The 18,080-nt window shown below is 45.0% G+C and overlaps 2 protein-coding genes across 2 annotated transcripts in view; one reads left to right on the top strand and one right to left on the bottom strand.

Annotated features, from left to right (window-relative positions):
* LOC121864164 (A disintegrin and metalloproteinase with thrombospondin motifs 7-like) overlaps positions 1-15,486 on the top strand; it is a 99,572-nt gene extending 84,086 nt beyond the window's left edge. The window contains exons 15-23 of the mRNA XM_042363147.1: positions 3,098-3,215; positions 3,851-3,988; positions 4,843-5,181; positions 5,599-5,748; positions 5,996-7,684; positions 8,152-8,280; positions 8,617-8,810; positions 9,735-9,877; positions 12,040-15,486. Coding sequence (XP_042219081.1) covers positions 3,098-3,215; positions 3,851-3,988; positions 4,843-5,181; positions 5,599-5,748; positions 5,996-7,684; positions 8,152-8,280; positions 8,617-8,810; positions 9,735-9,877; positions 12,040-12,161 — 3,022 coding nt within the window. The 3' untranslated portion in view covers positions 12,162-15,486. The remainder of the gene's footprint in view (positions 1-3,097; positions 3,216-3,850; positions 3,989-4,842; positions 5,182-5,598; positions 5,749-5,995; positions 7,685-8,151; positions 8,281-8,616; positions 8,811-9,734; positions 9,878-12,039) is intronic.
* LOC121864165 (N-chimaerin-like) overlaps positions 8,672-18,080 on the bottom strand; it is a 72,464-nt gene continuing 63,055 nt past the window's right edge. Inside the window, exon 14 of the transcript XR_006088557.1 lies at positions 8,672-8,801. The gene's annotated coding sequence lies outside the window, so the exon portion shown is untranslated. The remainder of the gene's footprint in view (positions 8,802-18,080) is intronic.

The following is an 18,080-nucleotide window of genomic DNA, read 5'->3' as shown; positions in this document are numbered from 1 at the left end:
TCACCTACCTATCTAATCATAACTACCCGAAGAAGGAAAAAGAGAATAAAGGACAACAGCAAAAACAACATACAGTATATATATGAACACAAGGCCACACAACATAAGCATATACGAACGCCAGTGTAAGCAGAAGGTTGGCGAAAGTTAATCTTGTACTTCCACGAAAATGTCATTAAGGAGTGAAGAGGAAGACTCGGGCTCACTTGATAGCACACACACACACTAGACGGCGACTGTTTAGTGAGTGTAGCTGTCTGTGTCTTCAGAAGTAAAAGTCCCACTTTGCTGTTCGCTCGTACTGGCGTTGTGGTCACGTTACCTCCCCCATGATGAAGTAATATTTAAGTAGCTTTAACACTCAAGTTGTTGTTGTGAAAGGTACTAGTGCCTCCTCTCCAGCTGTTGTGAGAAGCCTTATCCTCTACCTCTCCAACACGACGGATATTTACCTCCTCAAGTGGCCCAAACCTCTTTCTCCCCTCCACCTTTCTCTCTCGCCCCCTCCACCTCTTCTCGAGAAACACTACAAACAGTATCTTTCACCATTTTTTTCCTCACATAACACTCGGCCCTGGCTTCTCAAGGGTTCATTTCCTAATGTTTTTCTTCACTGTCGAGTATTGAGGTCACAGATAATTGTCATAAACCATCGTGTATAAGTCACCCCGTCCTGTCAAACATCCGTGTGTGTGACGATGACTGACATTGAGACATACAACTGGGTGACTGTTAAACATCATCTAAATTGAAACATAATTCTGGTGTTTATTCTCTGATACAAGTTAGTGAGAATCAGTAAATGTTTAAGAATCCAAGACCTAAAGCAAGATGTTTGTAGAGTAGTTAATTTTTGTGAATGAGTGATGTGTAGGAGTGAACATGTTTTATTTTATTACAACGCGAAGATGGTTGACTAGACTGACATCGATATAACATTTACAACTACTCAGACAGATGATGTTTTTTAGGCTCAATGTGAAGGCCCCTGATATATAAGGAACCACACACACACACACACACGGCATAAAGTAAATTTCGTATCATCAAAAGCTAAAGCAATCAGTAGCGAACCATCACGAGTGTAATCAGTTTCATTAATTGAGATCAGATTACTAACTCATGGCTTCATTTCTTTCAAGTATGTTAGTCTTCCTGTGTGTACTAGTTATTAGTTATATTAAGCAGTAAGTTATAGTTTCGCATATTATATATTTTTTTAATGGTGAGAGAGTGTGTGTGTGGGAGGGGGGTGTGTGGGAGATAGGTGTGTGTGTTGGGGAGGATGGGTGAAAGTCTGTAGGGGAGGGGAGGGGTGAGTGTGTGTGAGGGACGAGTGTGGACTGATGGGTGAAAGTGTGTGTGTGTATGTGTGAGGAGAAGACTGGTGAGAGTGTGTGTATGGGAGGAGGGGTGAAAGTGTGTGTGGAAGGACATGTGTGAGAGTGTGTGTGGGACGGACGAACGAGTGGGAGTGTGTGTGTGAAGAGACGGAATTGATTATTACGAATGTGAAGATGACCTTCAAAAACAACCTTGAACCTTTCCACTACTCATACCTTAGTTAACTCCGTTCCTTATCGTGGAGGACCTACCACAGTCAACACCCACACAGCTCTACACTGTTAACTGATGAAAACATAACCCCCACAACAGGCGTCTAGACCAGTGTTTAACAATGAAATTGGTGTAACTTTTAAGCCTCTAATAACACCATCAAAGCCTAATAGTGACTATTAAAACCAAGTAAAGACCAAGAGTTTCTAAGAGCTGACCTAATTGATTCATTTTCACATCAGAACACCGTAGAGAGTTAGTGATTCCCAAGATATATTTACTGCGAGTGTGAGAGTATATTCAGTTTTTTATTTTTCTCATACTTTGATCATCTCCTCCCATGACACTTTTAGTATGACGTGACAGCATGAGTTCATCACAAAACAAGGTCTTCCAGTATGGCGGTCAACTTTACTGGGTCATATTGCTTCTTATATCAGATTTACACCATATAATACAGGTCTAACTATAGTGTCTGGTGTGGTAAGGTAGTTAACAGTGTCTGGTATATTCTGGTTAACCTTTGACCTAAGAGAGTGATTATACAGTTGTCTCTTAAATCACCCAATTTACCAGAGGGCCACTTGGCATAACACACTGGTAACGAGACTTCACTTCTAAGGTCATCATCATTAAAGAAATTCCTCTACCTGTCTAAGGTAAACGGAATAAATAAGGTTCTTCTTTCACTTTGTATCCCACCGTTATGACGAAACACAACACAATGTAACTAACCAGCTTATGGAACCACCACACGCCAGTTAAGAGAGGGGGGGGGGGAAGAACCCTTATAGACCCTTATCTTACAGTCGACTATTGTTTACGCTGTTGGGGTGAGTAGTTAACTTTCTTATTCCACTTATTATTGTGTTTATTCATTTTTCTATTGTCTTGTCACTGTTCACCAAAGTAACAAGTTTAGTTGTGTAAGAACAAAGCAATACATTGTATATTATGCACTTCCGCTGTAACATTACGGGTGAGTGTGTGTGTGTGTGTGTGTCGGAGGAGGGGTGAGTGTGTGTGGGAGGAGATTAGATGAGTGTGTGGGGGAGGACGAGGAGGGCTGTGTGTGTGTGTGTGTGTGTGTGTGTGAGTAAAGTTGGCCTTGAGAACACACACACATACAAGGTCGAATTTCAAGTTATTAGGTTAAGTTAAATTAAGCTGGGTTAGATTAGATTAAGCTACATTAGGTTTTTTTGCGTTGACGTATTTTCTTTAACATTATACACGCCATAAACAGTAAAAAAAAAAGAAAAAAAGTATACACCTTCCAGACTTTAATGAACATCACTTGAATATACAGCAGCAACATAATCCCTACTTATTAATATGTCGGGTAACCCACACGTAAGGTCACAATATTGCCCTTTTAATACAAACATTTACGTCATCACCAACACTAATCTATAAACCTGTGTGTACTAGTATATAATTTTCTGAGACACCCTAGGCACTGTATAATCACTCGCGCCTCTCTTCTCTTATGTGCATGGTCGCTAATTTCAGTCCGTATGTGTGTTATGTTTTTTTACAGGATCATCCACTGGTCGGGTGAGTACAGCGCTGATGGTACCATGATGTACTACAGCCGTGAGGGAGAGACAGAGGAACTTTACCTGCCAGGCCCCATCAAGCATCCCCTCACACTCATGGTAGGTGTTCAGTGAGATGAAATAGATAACCAATAACAACAACAACAGCTAAAATAATAATAATAACAGCAGCAACAGTAACAACAATGATGATAACCATAATAACAAAAACAAAAAAATTCGCAGGTAATAACACTGTATAACATAACATTACAGACTACACTCTAATGGCAAAAACAACAGTGTGTTTACTTAAAGCAGTATAGCCACAAAGACTTTAAACTCGACACAAATACACACCGAGATGCAGGAGTCAATACACTTTTAATTTCTACTCAAAAATATTTCTGAGACCACATTAAGAGGATGCCAGCGAGATAAAGCTGTGTTATTCCTTCCTCGTAGACGACATACACACATACATAAACATGGAGGTGATCTCAGGTAATTACGCTCATAAATCATACGCGGTGATTAAATTTTACGTTTTTGTTTTTATACTTCACTCAAGAGGATTGTTGTATGTGGGTTTTTAACGTAATCTAATCTAACCTATCTTATCTTAACCTAGCCTGCCCTAACCTATCTTAACCCAATCTGTCATAACCTAATCTATCTTAACCTCACCTAACCCAACCCAACCCACAAAAACATATCCGAACACTGTGTTACGAGCGTTTGTGTTTGTGTTTCAGTTGTTGTTCCAGACAGAGAACCCCGGCCTCACCTGGGAGTACACATTACCTCACCAGAACGCCACCTACACCCCGAGCTTTGAATGGTACCACGCTGACTGGCCCATCTGCAGTGTTACCTGTGGCGGCGGCACCCAGGTGAGTATTGCGGTAAACCTTCCTTCTTCATCTCTTATTTTCCTCCTCTCTCCCCCTCCCTCCTCTCTCTTCCTTCCCTCTCTCCTCTTTCTCTTTCCCTCCTCTCTCTTCCTTCCCTCTCTCCTCTTTCCCTCCTCTCTCTTCCTTCCCTCATGTAACACGTCACAGCCTTCATGGTGACGTTAGTAATGTCCTGTTTATTGACGTTATTGATGCTGTAAATGACGTGTACTAACGCTGATAAATGATGTTATTGATTAATGGTGTGTGTAATAATAATAAAAAATAACGGTTTATTGAAAGAGCATGGCAGCCGGAAGGCTGAAAATATAGTTACATAATTGGGGAATGGGTCTCTTGATTTACAAATATACAAGTGTGTACGTACGTACGTGCGCGCGCGCGCGCGCGCGTGCGTGTGTGTGTGTGTGTGTGGTCATACTAGCAGCATCATAACAATTGAAGCCTAAGAGGTGACGTCATGTGGGTGTTGGAGTCACCTTCTCTGTGAAGCTTAAAGCCTCAGTATGACGTCATGACGGTGATGCCACAAGCCAAGAATTTTTGTGTTGTAGACGAGCGCAATTTTTATCCTCTATGACGTCATTACCCACATTATAAGATGACGTAATGTAAATAACTCAGGAAAAATGGATTTAGTGAAATATACACCGGAGTTTAAGACTCCGCGTTATGTACACTGTAGTAGTTTGTTTAAGTGTTTGGAGGTGTAGCCATTATATAGTTGCCAGATACAAGCCATCAATATTATCTCTTAACACACTGAAGTTTCCAAGTCGTGTTATGCATCATTTACGGTCTCCGTTCTCCGTATCTTGTTGCCGGGGTTGCAGGTCTCCAAGGCGCAGTGTATGGAGAAGGAGGCCGGGCTGGTGGAAGAAAAGTACTGCAGCGACCAGCCCCGGCCAGATGACCTCCGCCGTCCCTGTAACAACCATGCCTGTCCTGCCTGGTGGTGGTCGGGGCCCTGGCAGCCTTGCGCCATTACCTGCGGCAGCGGTGGCATCAGGAGGCGTACTGTCATCTGTGTGCGCTCTTTTGGCCCCACCGAACAGATGGCGCTGCTGGACTCTGCCTGCGACGACACCGAGAAGCCCCACGAGACGGAGGTGTGCCCTACGATGCCCCGCTGCCCGGAACTTATGGATTGGAGTGTAGGAGCGTGGAACGAGGTGTGTTAGTGTTGTATTGTGTAGTTTATAAGGAACAATTTATGAACAGCAGTCTATAACATATACTAATTAAACAAGACTTGTAGAGCCAAATAAAACCATAAACGTTGGGACAAGTTAAGTCATCACCGTGATCAATACTGTTTTGGATTTCTTCTTTGAAAGTTTGCATTGAAGTTCGTTAATAATAATACCACAGCCATAACTACTGGTACTGATCCGCTCTACTATCGCTACGACTACATCGTCCTTCGAATATGGTTGAGTTTAGTGATTTAGTAGGAGTCAGCTGTGGTGCTTGATGGTCTCTAACATGGTGATCTGGGAAACTGAACTATTAACATATTCATAAATAACATTATAGCTTCTATCAGATCTGTTTAAACAAATTTTTTCCTTCTTATTGTACTCCACCAGGGATGTACTCTGGACCCTTGTGAGTACGAGGTAAGGAAGGTGATGTGTGTGGCCCCACATGGTAACTGCGACCCCCTCACACGCCCCTCTGACAGACGCCTGTGTGGTAACATCACTTGTGGTGTTTGGGAGGTGGGCAGCTGGTCCAAGGTGAGTGTGCCACCTGCCTCGTTTAGTCTGGGTGGGTCACCAACTGGCCGCTATGGATCGTTTAAGAAATTGAGAATTTTACTATTGCCCCCTTGTTCTTACCATATTTTAAATAACTGTACTTCAATCTTTTATCTCTCACAGTATTCCTAGAAGTGAAATATTTAATGTTTTCTCTCTATTTTGAATGGAAGTGTGTGTGTGTGTGTGTGTGATTTTATACCATAACTGTGTTTTCCCTCGCCAGTGCACGGCGCCGTGTGGTGAGGGAGTCCAGTTCCGGCAAGTGTCGTGTGAGGGCGGCCTGGCCTGCCGGGAGAGGGATGAACCTAGGAGTGTGCAGGAGTGTGTTGGCAGCTGTCTAGAGGAGGAAACTGTTCTAGAGTTAGACGATGTACTTCTAGATGAATCGTCAACCACTAGTACTACTGCAGCCACCCTCACCACGCCAGGAGTCGTATACGCTGCTACTTCCACGAACACTCCGCCCACGACCGTCACACCGCCCACCTCCACAGTCCTCGCTACCACTGACCCAGCTACTTCCGGTCCACCACTTTCTGAACCAACTACAGCATCGACTACTGCTGGTGTGCCAACCAAAACTCCCACGACTGAAACTATCACTGAACCACCTACATCACAGTCTTCTACGATGAACGAAACTGAAGTAGAGTCTAAACCTACATCTACTGTTCCTTCAGTGATCTCACCTACATCACCACTGACTACAACAGTCCCCCCAACAACTACTGAAACACACACTACCAACGCACCTGACGTAGACGTAGAAACTAATGAGGCGATCACAGAACTTCAGCCACACACAACAAAACCAACCCCAACGACATCACAACCTCGTACGACAACGACCGAGAATATTCCTCTGCCCAAGAACGAGTCCACGCCTGAAGACGGAGAGGTTGAACAGGATGCTGAGGAGAACAGGAAAGAAAATTTAAAGAACGAAGAAGACCAAGAGAAGATAAACACAAATAAAACAGAAATCACGACAACAGAGAACCTTCCTTCTAAGACTTACGAAGAAGACGTTGGCGGGCAAAAGAAGGATGCCACAGCAATAGATGAAGAATCCTTACCAGAAAATACCAAGACTAAGGATAAGACGAAAGACAACACAGAAGAGAGTCACCCAGAAATTGATCATGACAACATTGACGTGTTTTATTCTCTAAATGAAATTGACGTTGATTCTAAGCCATTCATATTAAACAAGGAACAGCTCAGTGACGACGGAAATTCACCAAACGAAGGTGTAGTGGAGGCAGGGCCACCCGAGTCAGAGTACCAGCCGTCCACTGACCTTCCAGTCTTATCCACCACCACCACCACCACCACACAGCCAACAACTGCAGCTGAGGATACTGTTGCAAGTGACGAACCATCTGTTACTGAGGAACCTACTGAGATGGATACACACTCAGAGATGGCACCACCTATAGAGATGGAGCCACCTACTGACAGAGTGTCACATACAGAGATAGAGCAACACACAGAGATGGAGCTATCTACTGAGACGGAGCCACATACAGATACAGAGCCACCTACAGAGATGGAGCCACCTACAGAGATGGAGCCACCTACAGAGACAGCGTCACATACAGAGTTGGAAGTACCATATGAAAGCCAGAACTCTATCAAGGAAGAGGAGGAACAACGGCCGGAAGGAATCGTAGTAGACAAGATCGACGTGGAGGACGTGGAGGTGATCGAAATCATTGAGCTGCCTCCTAAGGGCAAGAGGAAAAAGAACAGGAAGAAGGTCCTCCTACACACCGGGGCTGAGGCTGTAGACGTCCTGCATGACCTGGCGGAGGAGCAGGCAGCCAAGAAGGCCTCCATGACTCCTTCCTCAGACGCCACCCTGGACTATATCCTGCCAGAGTACAAGTGGAATGTCAGCCACTGGTCGGAGGTAAGAACAAAGTACCATTTACATCATCTTGTTAGTGTTATGTAGTGATCATGTTGTTCTTGGTGTCAAGGTTTACCCCACGGTAGAAGGTTGGTGTGTATAGTTGCATGTGTTCATCTGAGACAGGTATTTTTCTTAATAATATAATGAGTAGTTTAGGTTAGATAGATTTCAGACTAATTTGTCCCCATACAGTGCGGGAACTAATTTATTGGGCACCCTCTTACATCTTGTACCCGGCGAAGCACTGAAGCATTACTGACGCGACTGAGAGACTAATCTTAGCTCTCACCTCATCCTTGCCCAGGGGAATAGTCCAAAGGATATACATTTAAATGTACAAACTTGCATTTCAACCCAAGCCTGATCTGCTGTTAATTCTTGACTAAAGAAAGGTGTAACAAACCTACTTTGTTTTTAATCCGGAAGACACATAAGTGACGTGTATGTGATGGTGTCATCCACAGTGCAACGCGGAGTGTGGTGGAGGTGTTCAGAGGCGCTCTACCATGTGTGTGGATGTGACCTTGGAAACCGTGGTTGACCTTCACCTCTGTCCCTATCCAGCGCCGGACAAGATGCAGACTTGTAACTCGGTCAGTTATTAGTCCATAATAATTAATTCAACATTGTAAGAGCTCTAATGGCTCCGTCCTGTAACAAAAAGATAATTTCATGACAACATATATTTTGAAAGATGTTTAGAAGAGTAAACATTCAGTGAACACATCTTGTTTGTTGTAAGTAACTTCACCATGAGCCCTTCATTTGTCTGTAAGAGCTCTTGGGGCATATTTTCACACAATTACGTCATAAGGCAGTACCGTACTTCATGTTATTTATGGCTTTTGAATGTAAATTTTACCCAGAAGTAATCACTATGACAACACTTGCTATGTGGATGATGCTGACGACCCGTGTATCTCCCTCAGATGAAGTGTGGGGAGTGGGTGGTGGGGGACTGGGGCGAGTGTTCCTCGTCGTGTGACCTCGGGGAGCGGGTGCGACCAGTCCAGTGTCCTGAGGGCGAGCGCTGCCCCTCCGCCACACGACCCCCCGAGGAGGAGCCTTGTGACCAGGAGCCTTGCGTCCAGTGGGTTGAGGGACCCTGGAGCCTCTGTACAAAGTAGGTGATAACTCTTTATTAACCCCCGTCACCTGTCCGTCTCTCGCTGTACATCTGTCTATATCTGTCTTCCACATGCTCTCTCAATCAATTTATTCATGTCAGCAATGTTTTAAGAGTAATTACTGTCATTATCTTACACGCATGATTTTAACTTATTCTTCAATACATTACTTTAATTTATAATCATGCAGCCATGGCGAACATTACGTATATATCCTGTCTTTCCTGATCAAGACAACACATACCACGTGTGTTCACCCCCAGGCAGCCTATCTGAGTCCTGAGTGGTAAACATTGTTAGCTGCATCAACACCTCTACACACCGCTTGGTCACTGACTCCCTCACTCACTCACCCACCCACTCACTCACTTCTTATCTTCGACGCCTCACTGCCCTAGGGAGCTGTTATGGGTGTGGCTCCGACAGACCTTTAGCTACAGTACTCTTCAGCCCTGTACTGTTTTACTCATGTCTCCCTCGACATTACCTTTCTGCATACTTATATCATCCTATCCTGTGGCATCCGGCACACACACTCCACACAGACATAAAGAACCTCTCATCACGCATCCCGACACTTTGCTGTTTATAATAGCCTTTGACCTCTCAGCCACCCCAAGCATCCTGTGCGTGTCTTCTCCTTCACTGCTCTTCACTTCAGGCTACAATTTCAGACCACCACCACCACACTGGCACTACTACCGCCACCACAACTCCTCTTCAGCATTACCACCACCTTACCACTAGCACTTTCCACCACTACCACACCTGCACCGCTATCTCCCAGCAGCCACCCCACCACCACCATCATTACCCATCACAACTACCACAGTAATACCTATGGTGGTACTTACCACCATAGGCACTACAACTGTTCCCACCGTCACCACCCTCTGTACCCTCAACACTCCTTCGCACAGGTCGTGTGGAGGCGGGTACCAGATCCGACACGTGAAGTGTGTTGATATACGGACGCAGAAGGCGGCGAAGACCTGCCCGAGGGAGGCCAAACCCAAGCACAAGATGGCCTGCAGCAATGAACGCTGCCCTAAGAATAGGAGAGGTGAGTGTTAGAAACCCACTCAGGTGTGTTAGGGACGAGTGCTAATTAGTTTTAAGTTACCTTTAAATCCAGGAGTCGTGATGATATTAACAATGTTAACTTTACTGTTGCATGGTACGTATAGTTGCAGTGATGCAGCATGTTGACAATGCTGCACTTACAGAGGAGAAATAATACTGACAAAAATAATTATGTTCCTCTCGCTACTCCCTCTAGTTTCTTAATTACTTATCTAACTTAAGCTAATTCTAGAAAAACCCTCCCTCCCTGATCCACCTCACATAAACTAGCAGTGGGATGGTGATAACTACCAGCATAGAGGTGAAGACCAGTTGGTGCACCTGCTGGCAGTACAAGCCTTGATATTTTAAGATTTTAGCGGCCTGATAAATGGGCCTATTGACCCCCTAGTTGGTTATGTCTTCTTGCCTCGCCAGCTGCACTTGAGCACCATTAGGAGCCATTGTGAGTGCCTTCATACTGGGTGAGAAGGCAATTTGTGACTGACTTCGTGTGAGTCAGTACTTGTAGCATAACCATAACCTCTCCGTTATATAAAAACTTAACAGGTTCAAGAATATTCAGACCTACGTCAACCTGTACAAGTTATGCCAGACCCACTTGGCTGACACCCTGGAGTGACTCGTAAATTCCAGGGTGTACGAGGTGAGACTAGCCTGAGTATAGACCTTTTTGTCGGGCTCACCCTCATGTGAACGTCACTCAGCAAGTAACACACCAGAAGAACGACTGATTTTTTGTCTTGTTCTGTACATCACCCACCGCTGTCACTGATCTGGTGCCCCATACAGATGTGTACTGACTTTTACTTAAGATTAGTTACCCTATATAAGAAAAGTCCCAAGTCTTAATTTTATTGCTAACATACTTGACTTACCTGGACTCTACTAGATAAAAGGATGGAGGATTTCTCTTAGAGATGCTCCGTAAAAATGTGCTACACCTCCTGAACCGTAAGTCGCTTAACACTGAATCATCTTCTGACATCTTGTTACTTTCGCTGTTTTTGGGAGACGTGAAGGAAGAGTTTGCATCTGTCTCACAAATGGTCTGAGCCACGCATGGCTCTAGTGATGAACACATGGTGGCGCTCTTTTTCTCTGACAGTGATAGTCAATGAAATGTCAATATGTGGATCCTTGGTGTTGCCAAGAATCCTAGAACTTATCAAGCTGCCAAAACGAGGTGTTGGTGATAGCAAGGCTGTGTAAGGAGGAGGCCGTTGAGATTACACTTGGCCACTCCGTTTTTCTCTAAGGTTCCCTGCCATAAGTCAGCTCCTTTGCCAACTCTGACATTTAACATGTCATTTAACATTGAGAAGCACAAACTTTTTTTTATTCATGGAGAGAGATTAGCCCTCTATTAGTGTCATCATAAAAGGCCTCCTTGATGTCATCTTCTGCATCCAGTGTTGGGGCGTGTGCACTGATGAAGGAGACAGTGTTATATCTACACAAGTCTGTCACAAAGGGACTCTCGGGGTTATATGGTGATAAAGCCGAGAGTATGGTGAACTGAGTGATGGCTGCGCTTGGGTTGATTTATGTGCACAAAGCTGCAATCACACATCTTGGCTCTCCCTATTATTGATCCAGTGGTCCAAGTTAACTGCAACAACTTGGCAGAGGAAGAGTTACAACGGGCTGCCAATAGACCAGTTTGTTGGGTTTTGCCTTCGTAGCTTAGTCAACGTGTATTGCCTACATCCACCGGTGTAGTTGTTGGATTATGTTGGTCACCTCTGGAGTGATGTGTGTCCATTTTCTACCTCATGAATCCCAGGTCGGTTTTCTGTATGCAGTTTCTCCCATAGCCTTTCACTGAAGAGTTTGACCATTAGGCAGTGGTGTAAGACAGTCACAGTATTTACAACAACTCTCTCCTACAGGTGGTATGATGGACTCAGCCGTGACCTGGAAATCTATATCCATGAGCACTGGTTCTATACCAGGTCCTTATAATTTTATATCCATGAGCTTGACCTCTATGTTCATGACCTTACTGCTTCACCCCGACCTTGACCTTTACTCCTTGTGTCCAGTGACGCCGTCCTCTAGGTCACCACCTGCTCTGCCTCGTGATTTTCACCTGTACTGACATGTCACCTTCACTCAAAACCTTGTAACCTTTTCCCACAGGTCAGCAGCGGCGGTGCAGAGATCGACTGGACACGAAACTGTGTAAACGCCTGAAGCACATGTGCAGCACTAAGTTCTTCAAGGTCAAGTGCTGCAGGACCTGCCTCAGGTTCGCTGCTTGAGGCAACCCGACCGCCAATCTTATGTGACCTCCCGCCACCACCTCCAGTGACTTCATTACAACCACCTTATTATTCTTCTTGAGGTCTCCATTCTCCCACCTCCATGACTCACTCCCCTACAAGAGATGTCTGTCATGAAGATTGCGACATGTTTAACTTTCAGGACCCACCAGGATTCCATGTAGTGATCCTTACTGGCACTGATGATATCCGGTCGACTTTGTGGCTGATGGTTGACCCCTACTAGAGTTGTGGCCAATGGTTAACTCAAGAGCCCTCAGTGGACTCTCAGGGCCCATAGAGACGCCACAGTGAGTGTGAAGACAAACGAACAATGGGGGTCGTGCAGGGTGTCAACAGTCCAGTGTTATCCACAGTAGAGAACTCTGTGTTGAACATTATAGTTTGCACCTTGATAACGTCAGAGCAGGCAGAAGGCTGGTGAATGGTCATTCCCTAGCATCGTGTCACTATAGACCTAAGTGTTGCCTGAAGCAAAGATAGCGCCAAAAGGTGGCATTAAATGACGTCATGCATATCCGGTGACAATATTCGTATGAACAAGACAAAACTATGAACTTCAAGTGCTCCCACATATTTTAAAATGAATCACACTACATTTAGCTAGTAATACCCGAACTCTTACTGGGATGTTCATTATTCTAGGTAAGAATAATGGGTGCAGATAATGGCAGTAGTCCCAGATGAGTAACAGTTACTGGGTGTCCTTAAACCATTTTATGGGTGAGTGACTTAACACGTCGAGTCACCCCAAGAGAAGCTCTCCCAGCAGGCAAGGTGATGACAGGAGCCGACTGGTGTGGTGGTGTAGCTGTCACACGAACCAAAGTAAATCCACTCATCCAGAGACGCAACACAAACGTCTCCTGCGACCACTATCACCGTCCATCCACACTGTAAGGTCATCTGCTGTCTGTATAAGGTACCAGTGGTATCCTTCTCCACGACACTGAAGACGTTACAACAACAGGTCCTGCCGCCACTGTCTCCCCTCCAAGGCGAGAGTGGCTTCATCACTACCTATTGTGAGTCATAACATGAATAGCTCCTGTCAGCTTTACCTTCTGGACATGAGACCAGCTGCTCACTGCCTGTCTGTATGTTTTGGAATACAAACACTTCCTCTTTTATTACCGGTGATGAGTTACGGTGGTTAACACTTGAGGAGCTGCAGGTGTCACAAGGTCAGCAGTGTGTGTGTATGCCTCCTCAGCGCCAACAATCGCTTCCCAGAAATAAAAACAAACACTATGTCACCAGAGGTATTGTTTGTGAAGCTTAATAGTGTTGTCCTGAAGATTCTCGTCTGTTGTGTCTGGGCCATCACGAGGAGCGAGGGGACGTGTCCAATTACCAAGTGATAAAGGTGTAGCTCCTCAACATGATGGAGATGGTGGTCACTAATACTCGCTGGCGTAGCACTTAGGTCTACGTAATACTCTAGACAATAAGGAGTGTATTATCTGATTGTACAGCAACTCGTGTAAATAATATGTTCCCTGTATTTTAATAGTGCTGTAGGTTTACGTTATGTGAACCTAGAGAGATGTGTTGAACGACTTAACATAACTGTTACTCATGTTATTAAAAGAGTATATTTTACCCACCGTAGTGTTGATGTTGTAGTGACGGAGCTGAGTACAGTACGGTACTCTAGCACAAACTACTCTTAAGTACTCGTGTCCCTTAGCCCATGTTGACCACGACTCTTGATGAGGAGTAACAGCTTAGGAGTGAAGGTGAGGGTGTCATGTTACTTCTCTGGTCAGGCGGTGGTCGTCACACCCACCACGACAGCCTAGGTTAATATTTCAATCCTCAACTCAACATTTATCTCCTGACTAACACTTTAAAGTAAACTATATCTCGGGTCCCTATACGTGAAAGGTTTCTCCATTGTCCTGTTCTTGGGAGAAAGAGAGAGACACAAAACTGGAGATTTCAGGGTAATATTTGGTGAAAGTTGAGAGGATGTCTGTGCCAACGTGTTCAGTTTACAAAAGTGCCGCCGTCAGAGGTCAAGGCCAGGTCCAAAGTGCCATTTCTTACTCGTTATATAACAAAATTTGCCACATCAGTCAAGGCTTTAAAGATCCTCAGAGGCGTTAAAGAATCCAGTTTCGGGGGGATGTGAGGTCACGTGAATGTAATCATGATGGACAGGGTGATGAAGGAGCGACGTGATGGTGGTGGGTAATGTTCAGGATAGACAGACACGAGGAAGTAAGAAGAATAGGGAGAATGTGTACGGAAGGGGGTGGGGGGGACTGAGGTTCATTATAACGAAGGGTTCACTTGACGTGGGACTAAGAGGTCTCGGAGACAATTACTGCTTAGATTGAGATAAAGTGACAAATACTCGTACAGAGGAAGGTGTCCCAACACTGAGGGATAGGGTGAGTGAGACACAGGCAGGTGAGGGGATTCCTGAAGAACTTCGCGGGGCGTATAGGACTAAACAGGGTGAGAGAGAAAATAAAACACCATAGAGGCTATTATAGAATATAAGGTCAAACACAAAAAGACACAGGGGGAATGACTCGAGAAATATGTTCATGTTATAATTGAGCGCCACTGCAGGCAGGAGGTGGGTAAGGATTCGTCAGGCTTACTTTGCATTGGCGCGTCATGGAGATGTACAGTATAGAGATGAACGTGCTGGTTCCGCTTCAGTATCACGAGCCACATGTGAGGAGGGAGTCACGGTGAGAGAGAGAAACGGGGAGGGGAGGGGGGGGTGAGAGAGTGAGTTAGGAAGGACACCTACCTCGGGGGTGATCAGTATTACATAAGATCAACACTGCCCTTTATGCCATTGTTTCTTTATAATCTTGCCTCTTGAGTTGGGTTCAAGATTCAGAAAATTTCAAACATTATTATTATATTGTAACTTACCAGAAAATAAAGTGCCGAGATAATGACGTAATAACAAAGCTTTTATCACACCTAGTGAGTATTTGATCAGTTTTAGGGTTTATTATATTATTCCGGTTGTTAATATTACCCATATGTTTTACCCATAACGATACTCTGATGAAATTCTTGTCAGTGTTTACATTTTGATGGTCTAAAACACTATATTTGATCTAATACTGAATACCACATGGATTACTCTTCATATTAATTTGATATTGAAAACGCAAGACTAACATCTAATTATTTTTTTTGGATAGTTTGTTAAAAAATCGACTAGGTGATAATGAGCTTATGTTTAAAATAGGTGTTAGTAGGTAACCCACAAATATTATTATGTAATACGTGTTTTGGTCTCGATTAAAATTGAAATGTGTTTCTTTTTTTATAATGTTAGTTTTATTATCCTTCCCTACCTTCTTCCTTACCTATTCCTACCTCACCCTTTCTTCCTCTCCTTGGCCCCCGAGTACTACCAGGGCCAATGATCCTATGGGATTACCCGGGACTATAAGGGTCCCCAAGGGGGCCTACCAGGACTTCAAGGGACTACCAGGGGGCTACCAAGGGCCCTACCAGGACTAGGGGTCCCATTAGAGTACCAGGGAACCCCCAGGTAACTACAAGGGGCCTACCAGGGTTCCATGTGACTACCAGGAGCAATACCAGATTCAGCTTCCCCATGGGGGCCCCAGGTTACTAAAAGGGGGCCTACCAGGGTTTTAGGGGGCTCTAATGGGTCCTACCAGGGCCAGAGGACTAGAGTGGGCCCCCAGTGGCCCTACCAAGGACAGGGGACCCCCCAGGGACCCTGTCAGTGCCACGGAGCTCAGGAACCTACCAGGGTCAGGGGTCCCATGAAACTACAAGAGGCCCTACCAGGGCCAGCGAGCCCAGAGAAATAACAAGGGGCCCCGAGGAACCATACTAAGCTCAGGGGCCTTGCCGGGTTGAATCAGGGTCCCCCAAGGACACTACAAGGGTCATGGGGACTCCTAGGCGTCCCTAGGTGTCTTGTGGGACTACCAGGGCCCCCATGGGATTACAAGGGGGCCACAGGGGACTACAAAGAGGCCCAACGAGCCAACAGGGTCCCATGAAACTCACAAGGGGCCGTATGGGAATACCAGGGTCCCCCTAGAAACCCTGCCAGGGCCCCCAGGGGACTACCAGGGCGAGCAACCCATGGGGCTACCTCCCTTTTCCTTACTTCCCCTTCTCACTTTTACCACCACCTCCCCCCTCTACATACCGTCTATCACCACCATCTCCTCACCCTCTATATTTCCGCTACCACAAACCGCCCATCACCTCCCCTCTATCCATTCCCTCCATCATCCTCCATGCCCCCCTCACACTCTCTCCCCCTCTTCCATTACCACAGCCTTCTCCTTTCCACCCTCTTCCTCCTACCACTCATCTTCCCCACTTCTCAATCTCACATATATCTATCACTTCTCCACCCACCTTCTCACTACCACTGCCCAGATACCTTTGAAACAAAACCACAGACCTGAGAGTAAGACCAATGAACCAGCAGCTCCACAAACTGGCTATGAGAATGTAGCAAAATATTGAATACTATTTGTAAGAACTAATCCTACAAGACTTACAACAGAAACACCACGGTAATTAAAGATGATTACCTGAGAACTGCTACAAAACAAGAGGATCTACGCAATCCTTCCCCAATAAAGTCTTGACAAGTAGGAATTCAACAACTACACTGGACCAGAAATCGCCAGCCAGGTCGCCAGAATACTAAACACGGCCTCAGACCATAAAATATTGTGTTCAGACCTAAATTAAGTTGAAATGAATCGAGTAAAGTTACTAAATGGGTACCCTGCCTCCTATGTGTGTGGTGTGTGTTTCTGTCTGTCTCTCACTGTGCCTTAGATTATGAAGTATAGAGTAGAGGTATAATGAATGGAGGGAGGACAGATGGGAAGGATGAGGGCGGAAGTGAAGGGAGGCAAGGGATGAGGGGAGAGGAGGGAGGGGAGGGGGTGAGGACAGTGTTTCATCTCACAGCTCTTGACGTGTGAGGTTGGGTATATCTTAATGTTTGTACCTCACCCCTCCCCACCGCAACTTGTTCTTATGGAGTTCATTTTAGACATTGTATCTCAAGTGATGTTTGGTAGAGGGTCACACTAGGCAAGAAGGTTACACAACACAATCTAACCCAAAAGGAATCCAAGTGTGCTACATATTTTCTATTGACACTTCTCAAGGTTTTTAGTATATCTCCACTAACTCTTTCACTATGGGGACGCCACTTGCAGTATTTTAACCAACGCTTGACGGTTTTATTTCAGCTCAAATATTACTATACAATAATAATGTTGGCCAATATGTTACTTTTATTATTGAACTTTGTGGTGGGGGGAGGGAGAGAGTAAGTGGGGGGAGGGAGGGAGGGAGAGGGTAAGTGGGGGGAGGGATGGAGTGGGTAAGGGACCGACGGGACAGAGGAGCATCTCACGGGGTCTTGACCATATTACAAGCAGAGGGTCACTGACAGCCTTTCATAGTTCAATTGCTGGCTGCTTCCCTTCCTCCTATTCACCTCTTTCATCACTATATTTCTATGTACCTGAACTATATTTTCTCATATTTATAGTAGGAGTGCTATTTTACCTATTTTAGACCAGTTTCAAGGGGAACAAATATTCCCACACCTCTACTCCCGGAGCCACAGCCCTCTCCTCCTATCCCTAGAACTCAGAATCGCCTCCTCCAGAAACTCCCAGGAAGTGACTCACTATGACCTACGGTGGACTGCTACATCCATGCAGGACCCATTTCCAACCCACAATCATTTACTTTAGCGTACAGTAAACCCCTTCTTCTTGCCTCCCCACGTTAAACCGGACTTCACTAAAATGGAAATCTGCATTGGGCTTACTGTTGCCTATTATAACAACTTTGTAAGAATAAAATTAATGAAAATATGTAATAAATTGATACAACTTTATAGTT

The sequence above is a fragment of the Homarus americanus genome, unplaced genomic scaffold (assembly GCF_018991925.1).
Source record: "Homarus americanus isolate GMGI-L3 unplaced genomic scaffold, GMGI_Hamer_2.0 scaffold26351, whole genome shotgun sequence".
Classification (NCBI taxonomy): Eukaryota; Metazoa; Arthropoda; class Malacostraca; order Decapoda; family Nephropidae; genus Homarus; species Homarus americanus.
The sequence above is the reverse complement of the archived record's forward strand: the minus strand, read 5'-3'. Positions and strand labels throughout refer to the sequence as shown.